Source organism: Anas platyrhynchos, chromosome 5 (assembly GCF_047663525.1).
Source record: "Anas platyrhynchos isolate ZD024472 breed Pekin duck chromosome 5, IASCAAS_PekinDuck_T2T, whole genome shotgun sequence".
NCBI classification, from domain to species: domain Eukaryota; kingdom Metazoa; phylum Chordata; class Aves; order Anseriformes; family Anatidae; genus Anas; species Anas platyrhynchos.
In genome coordinates, this window is record NC_092591.1 from 31,842,468 (window position 1) to 31,854,292 (window position 11,825).

General features: G+C 54.0%; 1 protein-coding gene across 1 annotated transcript; it reads left to right on the forward strand.

Moving 5' to 3' along the window:
• Positions 1-1,221: 1,221 nt before the first annotated feature.
• On the forward strand, positions 1,222-6,933 carry LOC113841845 (ciliary microtubule associated protein 1A-like). The gene is made up of 7 exons (XM_038180474.2): positions 1,222-1,355; positions 1,615-1,741; positions 2,367-2,567; positions 3,003-3,104; positions 3,285-3,406; positions 3,859-3,999; positions 4,830-6,933. Exons 2-7 carry the CDS (start codon positions 1,636-1,638, stop codon positions 4,911-4,913), a joined length of 756 nt encoding a protein of 251 aa, XP_038036402.1. The 5' UTR covers positions 1,222-1,355; positions 1,615-1,635; the 3' UTR covers positions 4,914-6,933.
• Positions 6,934-11,825: the final 4,892 nt, after the last annotated feature.

An 11,825-nucleotide genomic window follows, 5' to 3' on the forward strand; every position in this document is an offset into this window, starting at 1 on the left:
AACAGTACATTTTCTGCTGATACTACCTGTAGCTTGCAAGTACTTCGAGCTATCACATAAGCATACCCACGGTTACGTGTCCCCTGGGTTTAAGTGCCCCTAGGTTAACTGCCTCAAGCACTGCCCTGCAGTTTATTTAGTACAAGGGGCGTGTGAGACGCTTGGTGCTCCCAGGATGCCCTTGTGAGGGGCTGGGAGGGCAGGAGGTGCTTAAGCAAGGTGTGGGGTGCTCCCAGGGCACTTGTGAAAGGGGCTGGATGCACACAGGGTGCTCGGACAAGGAGGGGGGTCTGCCCCTGTCCCCACCACCCCAAAGCGGGGACATGCGGTACAGGGGGTACGACAAGGATGCCCTCGGCCTGGCTGCTGGGCTTGGGGGCATCATGGACAACAAGGGGGGCATCGGAGATGAGGAGGAAATTAGGAACACCAGGAGGAAATGGTAATTTCAGGAGATCGGGAAGAAACAACTTCCCACCCTCAGTCCATGTCACACGTACCACAATCTTCTACATCGTCTCAGACCCTCTCCAAGTACATGGACACTACACACATCTTCAGTGCCACCGCACACAGGGCCCTCCCTACCCACTCGCACCCCACAGCCAAGCATCCATCCAAATTTTAGATTTTTTTCACCCATCTTTTTTTATTCTTGTGCATACACTATCATGGCAAAAACATGAGATGAACTCACTCTGTTGTTCTCCTGAAACTCGAGAACCTGCTGCCTCAGAGCCCAATTTCCCTGTTTTCCGGAGAAATGGTGTGTCTTCAGTGAACTGAGACACAGGGATGTGAGCAGTGCTGCCCTAGCTCCAAAGTTGTAATCATTCATTGCTCTGCAAGATCTTCCTGTGCTGTTTCAGAGGAGGCCTTGTCTCTCCAGTATTCTCTCAGAACAAAAGTTTACATCACACAGGATCGTAAAATCATCCAGGGTAGGAAAAGACCATTTACTCCCACCTTTAAACTAGTCCTAAAAGGATTAGTTTAAGTCCCTAGTTGGAGACTTGTCCCCAAGGACAGCCCAGCTCCACGCCCCAGCCTGGGGGGCACAGGGCTGGCATCTCCCTGGGCTGAGGCCAGAGACACTTTACCAGATGGGGTCCAGCCCAAGCCTTGGAGGTAACAGCCCAGATGGGGTCACCATGGTTCTGAAGCCTCTATGCTGTCATAATGCGTTTCCATGGCGATGCCGTCCCCTATAAAAGCTGGCAGCTGACACCCTCCCCCAGAGTCAGAGTCTGTCCTGAGCTCTGCCTGTCCGCAGCAGCTCTCTGTGCCCTGTGACTGTGAGCAGCCACAGCAGCAGCGCTCATCCTCACCGAATTTTCCTTCCAAGGCTAAGAAAGGTGAAGTGGAGCTCCTCCCGCAGGGAGAGGCGGGTTTCAGACCTGGGTTTTGGGACTGGAGATTCAGCTGTCGGTCTGCTGGTGAAAGAAGCAGCGATAGCTTTGTTTCCTCTGAAGGCTCAGTACCGAGGCACAGAGGGACGGGGGAGAAGTCCTGTGCACCAAGCGGAGCACTGGCACCTGAAAGAGAGGGGCAGAGCTGAACTCCAGGCTCTTTCGGGGCAGCCCATCAGTAACTCCTCTGCTCTTCTACCTTTAGGCTTTGGAGACACCTACCAGCATGGACGGAGCCTTTGTGGGGACGTGGAGACCTCACCGCCCCCGCGGCCCGATCATGGCCCAGTTCACCACCCCTGGGCCCAAGTACTCCATCCCAGGGGCAACAGGTACCGCAAACAAACCCAGGGCAGGCGGCACATCTAGGACATCGCTGCTCACAGCAGCCCAAAAGTCTTTTTTTGGCGAAGCCTCCGTGCCCCCCAGGCCTGGCAGAGGAAGGCTGATACTTCCCCTCACCCAGGAGAGCGCTGCTTTCATACCAGCAAAAGCAACGGCCTGGGCAGCATTTCCTGGCGCTGTTCCCATCGGCACTCCAGGGAAGTCAAAGCCTCACAGAAGCCACCTTCCTGTTGGCTTGCCCTCGGCTCTCCAAGTGTCTGTGGGGTTACACTCTTGGATAGCAGCTGAATCCCAGGGATGCTCGTTATGGAGTGCCAACACTGGTGCTCCAAGCAGTGTTTTTGAACCGCTGGGTGCAGGAAGCGTGCTGGCCACACATCGGCTGTCTCTATCTGCTGCCTTTGCAGTGCAGCTACAAAGCCATTTGTGCTTCTTGGCTGACTCTTCTGCACCCCAAGCACTGCGTAACTGGCTTGTGGTTGTAGTAGTCTTGGAGGAAAAAGGCCCACTGGAGGGGAATTTGGGGGGATGCCGACTCCAACTGCGCCTCTTCCAGTGGAGCTTGAAGCGTGCAGCCTCCTGGAGGTGCCCTTTGTGTGCTTTGCTTCCTAGGTTTCGTGGGCCACAGTCCCATCAAAAACCGAGCCCCTGCTTACACTTGCAGAGGGACCAAGCCACCCGTGACCGGCGGCTGCGGTCCTGGTCCCCGCTACTTCGTGGAGCCTGACATCACCAGGACGGGGAAGTACGTGCCTCCAGGCGCCCACATCCGGGGACTTCCCAAAATAAACACTGAGGTCACACCCGGACCAAGTGAGTAGCAGTTCTCCAGCTCTTCATCCCAACAAGACCACAGCACCCCACTTCTGCCCTGGCCTAGCAGGGGAACAAGCCATAAATGTGGGCAGCCATAAACGCCCTCTGAGAAGGAGACCTGCCATAGACCACGGGCTGTGGGCAAGGACCATGGGCTGTGGGCAAGGACCACGGGCTGTGGGCAAGGATCCAGAGTCCAGAAAGAAGGTGGCAGAGGCGGGGGGCTGACAAGAGGGACAGCAGGGCAGGACAAAGCTGCGGGGTGCAGAGAAATCCCCCTCGGTGCTGCCTGTGTCCTCCAGCACAGGGCAGGAGGAGCTGCCAGAGAACTGGCAATTTTGCAGCTCTTCTGAAGAGCCCCTCCTTGGGATATCGCCTCTGTGTCTGGAGAAAAAGACCAGCACTTGACTGCTTTTCTTCTCTCGGCCCCAGGCGATTACCACACGGAAACATCCAACAAGCACGTCTTTAAATGTCCACCCGTGCAGTCCATGGCCTTCCGGCACGAGGCCTTCCGAGCAGACCGACCTCCAGGTAAGGCGACCCCGGGCAGGGCAGACACTTGCAGCCTGCGCGAGCTCCAGGGACAGCCTGCTGCTGCTCCGCCTTGGCAAGGGGCCGCTTCCAAAGCCTCCCCCTGACCTGTGGGGAGAGAAGCAGCAGCTTCTCACTCAGGACCCCATCGCTCACCCTCTCTTTTTGCTCCTCCTGCAGGCCCTGGCACCTACACCTTACCCAGGCTGATGGGACCTAACACAGCCTATACAACCGCCAGCCCGTGCTACTCTATGAAGTGGAAGAGTAAGCACGATCGCTTCGATGCAGACCTCTCCAAGGTGAGCGGTGCTTCCCTTCTTTTCCACACTGCCTAGTGACCCCGAGCTGCTCTCCTCGTGCCACGAGGGCTCCAAAGCCTGCTGCATCCTTGCTTAGGGCAGGCTTCTGTGCACCAAGAGCAAAGCCAGAGAATCCACAGCTGTACTTGCGGGGCCACAGAGCACTCCTGCTGTTCCAGCGGGAAGACAACACAGGGATGCTCTGCCTACACCTGCAAGTGCCTCACTTTCCAGCTCTGGCAGTTTTGATGATGCAGAGCTCATCAGAACTGATGGCTACCTGCCTGACGCTCTGGAACATGCCCCTCTTTGGAGGGGAGCAGGCTGTGCCACCGCCGACATTGTCCCAGGCTTTCCACACCCCTTCTCTGTTAAGGGTGCAGCCCTCGTGGGGAATCGGGAAGGAGAAACCTGTGAATTTGTACCCATCGAGGTCCCCGGCTCTCTTGCAGACTCCCGGTCCCGCCGCATTCCCAAAGATTGAGGTGGATACCTACAAAAGAAGGGCACCCATCTACACCATGGGAGCCCAAACCAGAATTGGAGGGGACAGAACCATCAAGCCTGGGCCCGCGGACTACCGCACTGGAAAGGTAAGGCAGCCTGCTCGCCTCTCCTGCTCCGTTTTCCAACGAGCAGCCTTCAAGCATCTCCCCCTCCTGCTCAGGCTTCAGAGAACAAACGGGCTTCTCACTGCAGGCACCAGCTGCAGGACAGCAGGCCTGCTCCCTGCCCCAGACCCTAGCAGAGGAAGGGCAGAGGACACGGCTTTTCCCTTCCATTCCCTCCGCCCTTACACACGACTTGCTCATCCATCACCATCTGTGAGAGTGGAGCTTGGGGACACCCTGCAGATACACGGGGAGGGGAATCCAGCAAAGGCTGGGCTTGGAGAAAGTTCTGGATCCAGGGCAGGTCCAGCTGAGCTTGCCATGCCAGATGGAATAACCGTCCTTTCAGCCCAGTTTCCTTTTGCACACAAGAGCTTCTCTTGAAGTGGAATGAGACAAAAAGCAGACAAAAATCAGGGAGGTCGTTATTTACCTCTCCCATATCTGTGGTGATGACTGCTTGCCCCAAACGGCAAGCAGGAAGAGCATCAAAGCATTTCCAGTGCTCGGCTAACATGGGAGGTTTTGAAAGAGCGTGCCACCAGGACAGGGAGAGTTAGCTATAGCTTCCCAGGCGTGCATACAGCTGTGGATGAGACATGCCAAGTGCCCGTAACCACCCCTGTTAGAGCAGGCTGCCTTCACTGCAACAAGTCTGCTCCAGCAGGAAGCTGAAGCAGCGCTGCACTCACATCCTGACACGGAGCAGTAAGAGAGAGGCATACAGGGACTGGCTAGGAACAGGGGGATGTGTGGGACAGCAAGAAGGACCCTTAATGAACCCCTCTTTTTTTAAACTTTTCCCCTTCCAGGTGACACTGATCAAGCCCCAGGCACCTGAAACCACTTTTGGAATCCGTCACTCCATCTATACAACTCCACTCATAGTGGAATAAAAAAAAGTTCCCCAAAAGACCTGGCTTGTTCTCCTTGAGCTATGAGGAGAGGAATGAGAAGGAAGGGAAGCGGGGTGTGAGTGAGGAAGTTTCCTTTTCCCTCTGTAAGGTTAAAGCCTCAGCAAAAAGAGTTCAAGAGGAGAGCCCCACAATCCAAAGGGCACGCAAGACAGCCAGATCTACCGGCACCTTTTCACCTGCGTGCCTTCAACCCACTAGGCCTTGCATCCTGATTGCTCCCTTCACCCTGTGCCAGGGCCGTGCCTCTCCTGCAGGCTGCAGTGCTCCTGGCTGAGGAGAGATGCCAGCCCCACAAAGAGCCATCAGAGCTCAACGCCGCGCCATGACAGCACTCAGGGCCTTCCCTACCCACTCGCACCCCACAGCCGAGCATCCTGGAGCTGCACCCTGCAGCTGCTGCAGGGAACTTTACGCCAAGCGTTTACCACCTGCCTCGTAGCTTCCGGCAGCATGCGAGACTGCAGCAGGCACCAGAAGCACCAGCACTTCACGTGGTGATGCTGCACATTGACTTCCCACCCTAAGTTCCCTTTCTGGTGCAGTTCCCTTCCCCTCTTGCGGCAGAAGCCAGATCTTAGGTTACAGGCATTTCCTTTTCTTCCCCATGGAGTACCGTGGGGGCTTTTCCCTACACCATATTGGCATCTGCCAGCATGGGAAGTCTGAATCAGCAGAAGCAGCTTGCTTTTCTCAACATCTTTCCCACCTTTTTGGCCTCTAAAGATAGCATCTAGGTCTGCTGCATAGCAAGACATAAGCAACTCATAAGGGAAAAGCCACTGCCTGTGAGAACAGGCACAAGAAAGAAGTAAGAGAAAGTACACTGAAGGGGACCAGACCTGTTATTTTTAAAGGCAGCACATTTTGCACATGCAGAAGAAAGGTTTCTGTGACGATTTAGACTTTTTGCCTGTGAATGACTTTCTGTGATTGTTCCAATACATTTCCTTTTCATCATTAAAATCAGACTCACACTGAACTCCACTCCTCCTGTTCTCTGAGCTCACAGGGCTAACCCCGGTGTGCTCAATGTTGGAAAACAGAACGTACTGCAGTACGCCCCCTCCCAAGGGGAAACTGTGATTTACAGTCCCAGCAGCAGACAGAGAATTGAGATAAACTAGTTTTGATGGCAGCAACCATGCATAGACACAGCTCATAATGCAGCTATCAAGGGTCCATTGAAGACACAGCATTACGACTGACTTCTCTAGTTCTAGTACTGTTCTAGTTCTCTTAGTTCATCAGGAGAAAGGTCAACATCTTCTAACCTCCCAAACAAAAGCAGCTCAGCAGAATGTGCAAAGCACCCACTCTATGTGCCACAGAAGGACTTCAGTTTAGTACAAAACTTTATTCATACCAATACTGCAAAACTACAAAAGTGAACACAGAATCTGAGCAGGCCTGGAGCCTGTCCCATCCACCAACCTCTGGAACAGCAGCAAGGCCCCAGACAGCTTTATTTTATTAACAAACTAGAATATGCAAAACTTTTCAGTTTAACAGCAGTTTCAAGATTTGGCTCTGAAAGGGGGTGTCTGGAAGAAATCCTCCCCAACAAGCCCATATTGGCTAGATATTTCCTTTGGCCTCATCCTGGAATCACTTAGCAATTTCTTTGCCCTTCGACTCATCCGGGTCCAGATCTGGAAATAGATGGTGGTCTCCTTTGTTTAGCTGTGCCAAAATGCCGACCAAGTACTACTGGGACTAGTTTAGGTGTTGTTTTTTTTTCCAAGTTTGAGGAGAATGTGCAGGGAAGAAGAGTAGGAATGGAGGCATCAAGGACTTTGGTTCTTATCGCTGCTTCTCTATTAAATGCGGCAGCTCCCAGCAATGTCTCTGTGTGGAGGAACGATGGGTGAATTGACAGACCGCTTTGATTTCAGAAGCGGATGACTTCTGAGGAAAGGCCACTGGAACAGCCTGGTCTTCATGATGGTGGCCATTTCAGTTTGCTTTAGCTGTTGTAAATAAAGACCTGGTTTTACATTTTTTTACCCAGGTGTTGTGTGTTTTTTAATTTCTCCTCCAGCTCCTGGCCTTGCCCCGGGCTCCTGTCTCAGGGTACTTCAGCCCGTTTCTGCCAGCTGCTGCCCGTGCCCTGCTTGTGCCTGTTGACACATGCTTAACCCTCTGAAACAGAACTGCAACATTTGGAAGTTCTTGGAGAACCTGAGAAGGTATAACCTGTTCGCGTGCTGGAAAATAGCCTCTCCCAGCAGGAAATATTCTGAGAAAGTGCCGTACCTGAGACAATTCACAAGTATGAATTCAAGGCGGGTGTGCAGGGTAATAACAGCAACACAGTAGTTGATCGCCATTTGCCGAGGCGATCGGCTCCGGGGCAGACGCGTTCTGCAGCGGAGCGGGGGATCGGGCCAGGCAGGGCTAATTTTCCGGCATCGAGCCGACTTCAGGGAGCCGCCAGGACCCGGCAGCCCTCCTGAGGGAGGCTGACGAGGCGAAGGCGGAGCCAGCAGCGCCCCCTCCCCGGCCGTTCAACAGCTGCCCCTAGGGAGCGCGGCGAACAGGGCGGGCAAACAGGGAGTGGCGCGGCAGGGCGAGCAGGCAGGGCGAGCAGGCAGGGCGAGCAGGCAGGGCGAGCAGGCAGGGCGAGCAGGCAGGGCGAGCAGGCAGGGCGAGCAGGCAGGGCGAGCAGGCAGGGCGAGCAGGCAGGGCGGAGAGCAACCCCCTGCCCACACGAACACCTCTTAACGACAGCCGTTAGCTAGGTGATAACGGTCTCCACCAGGCACGGTGCGCTCTCCAGGAGGTCGGTGTACACCCAGACCGACTGCCCGTTAAAAAATGCAGCGGTTCAGGTCACGGGATGCAGGGAGTGTCAGAGCCTGCTGCTGCCGTCGGCGGGAGGCAGAGACGCTGCGTGCGTGAGGTGCGAGCAGGTGGATGACCTGATCCGCATGGTGGCGGAGCTCAAGGAGGAGGTGGAGAGGTTGAGGGCCATCAGGGAGTGTGAGCGGGAGATAGACTGGTGGAGTAACTCCCTGCAGGGCCTCAAGGAGAGGTACCGGGGTGAGACACCCCAGATGGGGGTGGACCCCCTGCCCTGTCGCCGTCGGGCGGAGGGAGGGGATCTGGGAGTTGAGGAGGAATGGAGACAGGTCCCTGCTCGACATGGCAGGCGATGCCCTCCCCTTCCGGCCCCACCTTCCCAGGTGCCCTTACGAAACAGGTTTGAGGCCCTGGAGATTGAGAGACCAGCAACTGAGGAAGAGGTAGAAAGTGTTCCCAGGAGGATGCCTAGGGCGAGGAGGTCGACTCCACGCCTCAGGACTGCCTCCACCAAGAAAGACAGGAGGGTGATTGTTGTGGGAGACTCTGTCCTTAGGGGAACAGAGGGTCCTATTTGTCGGCCTGACCCTACCCGTAGGGAAGTCTGCTGCCTCCCTGGGGCCAGGGTCAGGGACGTCGCCAAGAAAGTCAAGTGCCTGGTACGGCCCACTGACTACTACCCGCTACTGGTCTTTCAGGCTGGTAGCGATGAAGTAGCAACGAGAAGTCCGAAGGCGATCAAAAGAGACTTTAGGGATTTGGAGCGACTACTTAGAGGATCAGGCGCGCAGATTGTGTTTGCCTCTGTCCTTCCGATAGGGGGGATCGAAGCAGAAAGGTGTGCTGTTCACATAAACTCGTGGCTTCGAGACTGGTGTGACCGGCAGAACTTTGGGTTCTTTGATCACGGGAAGGCCTATGCTACACCGGGCCTGATGGCACCGGACGGGAAGGGCCTCTCTCGGAGAGGGGTAAGGATCTTTGGTCAGGAGTTGGCAGGGCTGATAGATAGGGCTTTAAACTAGAGCCGAAGGGGGAAGGGGCTAAAACCAGGTACGCCGGTGAAGACCTAAGGGATGGTATGCTAGAATCAGAGGGGCTGTGTGCCAGTGAGATCCTTCAGTTAGATCCACAAGGTGCTAAGTGTAAGGAGACGCACCTGAAATGCTTCTACACGAACGCACGCAGTATGAGGAATAAAATGGATGAGCTAGAAGTCCTGGCCCAGTCCCGCAACTACGACATCATCGGCATAAGCGAAACCTGGTGGGATGAGTCCTGTGACTGGGGTGTTGCGATAGATGGTTACAGGCTCTTCAGGAGGGACAGGCAGGGTAGGCGAGGTGGTGGGGTGGCGATGTATGTGAAGCAGGGGCTGGACTGTGTGGAACTTCAGGTTGGCGATGGCAAAGTTGAGAGCCTCTGGGTAAGGATCAAGGGACGAACGAATAAAGGGGATGTCGTTGTGGGAGTCTATTACAGACCGCCTGGCCAGGACGATAGCGCCGATAACTTATTCTTTACAGAACTAAGAGAGGCCTCGAGATTAACTCCCCTTGTCCTTATGGGGGACTTCAACCTGCCAGACGTTAACTGGGAGTGCCACACGGCTGACACGAGCAAGTCCAGGAGGTTCATGAAGCACCTAGACGATAACTTCTTGGTGCAGGTGCTAACGGAGCCAACTAGGAAAGGTGCCCTCCTAGACCTGTTGCTAGAAAACAGAGAGGGTCTGGTGGGAGATGTGGTGATTGGTGGCCGCCTCGGTCATAGCGACCATGAAGTGGTTGAGTTCAAAATTTACGGTGACAGAAGGACAAGTGCCACCAAAACCTCATCCCTAGATATGGGGAAAGCGGACTTCAGGCTGCTCAGGGAACTAGTCAGCAAGGTCCCCTGGGAAGCTGCTCTTGAAGGCCTCGATGTCCACCAGTGCTGGTCATTCTTTAAGCGATGCCTCCTAGAAGCACAAGATCAGGCAATTCCTAAATATCGCAAGTCAGGCAGGCGGGGCAGGAGGCCGGCGTGGCTGACCAGGAACATTCTGATGGAGATTAGGCGGAAACAGAGAGTGTTTCGCTACTGGAAGGAGGGCCAGGTGTCATGGAAAGAATACAGGGATGCTGTTCGTGTTTGTAGGGAGAAAATTCGTGTGGCTAAAGCACACCTAGAGTTGAAGCTGGCTGTGTCTGTGAGAGAAAATAAAAAGGTTTTTTTTAGATATGTGAATGGAAAAAGGAGAACTAAAGAATACAGTATCAAGATCTTACTGCTACAGGGAGGCAGAGAGACAAAAAGCTCTCATTTTGGTTGCTTTGGCCTCTCCATTAGGGACCATGCTGTCTGCAACACTCCCTCAGCCTCCTGATCTCTTCCAGCAGCACTATCTTGTTGTCGACGGAAGGAAGACACAGACGCTCAATATGAGTGATCAGTGAACTTCGATTTATTGGATAGCTCAGCCGTCTTTTATATGATTCAATATAATTAGCTCATACATATTGCAAAAGCTAAGCTCACTATTGGTTAGTGCAACTTTCCCTATCTTATCAGCTAGCTCCTCATTCCCTCAACCGTTATCCCGTCTTAGGTACTTTCCCATCCACACACTGACACAATGCCTTTGTCCCTTGATTGGCTTCCCGCCATCGGCCAGACTCATTTGAGCTGCGTTCGATACTTTTTTAGCTCGCGACCTCCAAGTTGTTCAACATTCACATGACCTACTTCACTTAACCATTCCTCCACACTATCTGTCCATTCATCGCTGTGTTTAGGGAGCTTACGGTGACCAAGTCTTTCAATTCAGTTTCCCTGGAGATGGATGAAGTGGCTTTCATGAAATCACCCCAGGAGAGTTGGGGCAGCAATAACAGTACATTTTCTGCTGATACTACCTGTAGCTTGCAAGTACTTCGAGCTATCACATAAGCATACCCACGGTTACGTGTCCCCTGGGTTTAAGTGCCCCTAGGTTAATTACCTCAAGCACTGTCCTGCAGTTTATTTAGTACAAGGGGCGTGTGAGACGCTTGGTGCTCCCAGGATGCCCTTGTGAGGGGCTGGGAGGGCAGGAGGTGCTTAAGCAAGGTGTGGGGTGCTCCCAGGGCACTTGTGAAAGGGGCTGGATGCACACAGGGTGCTCGGACAAGGAGGGGGGTCTGCCCCTGTCCCCACCACCCCAAAGCGGGGACATGCGGTACAGGGGGTACGACAAGGATGCCCTCGGCCTGGCTGCTGGGCTTGGGGGCATCATGGACAACAAGGGGGGCATCGGAGATGAGGAGGAAATTAGGAACACCAGGAGGAAATGGTAATTTCAGGAGATTGGGAAGAAATGAATTCCAACCCTCAGTCCATGTCACATGTACCACAATCTTCTACATCGTCTCAGACCCTCTCCAAGTACATGGACACTACACACATCTTCAGTGCCACCGCACACAGGGCCCTCCCTACCCACTCGCACCCCACAGCCAAGCATCCATCCAAATTTTAGATTTTTTTCACCCATCTTTTTTTATTCTTGTGCATACACTATCATGGCAAAAACATGAGATGAACTCACTCTGTTGTTCTCCTGAAACTCGAGAACCTGCTGCCTCAGAGCCCAATTTCCCTGTTTTCCGGAGAAATGGTGTGTCTTCAGTGAACCGAGACACAGGGATGTGAGCAGTGCTGCCCTAGCTCCAAAGCTGTAATCATTCATTGCTCTGCAAGATCTTCCTGTGCTGTTTCAGAGGAGGCCTTGTCTCTCCAGTATTCTCTCAGAACAAAAGTTTACATCACACAGGATCGTAAAATCATCCAGGGTAGGAAAAGACCATTTACTCCCACCTTTAAACTAGTCCTAAAAGGATTAGTTTAAGTCCCTAGTTGGAGACTTGTCCCCAAGGACAGCCCAGCTCCACGCCCCAGCCTGGGGGGCACAGGGCTGGCATCTCCCTGGGCTGAGGCCAGAGACACTTTACCAGATGGGGTCCAGCCCAAGCCTTGGAGGTAACAGCCCAGATGGGGTCACCATGGTTCTGAAACCTCTATGCTGTCATAATGCGTTTCCATGGCGATGCCGTCCCCTATAAAAGCTGGCAG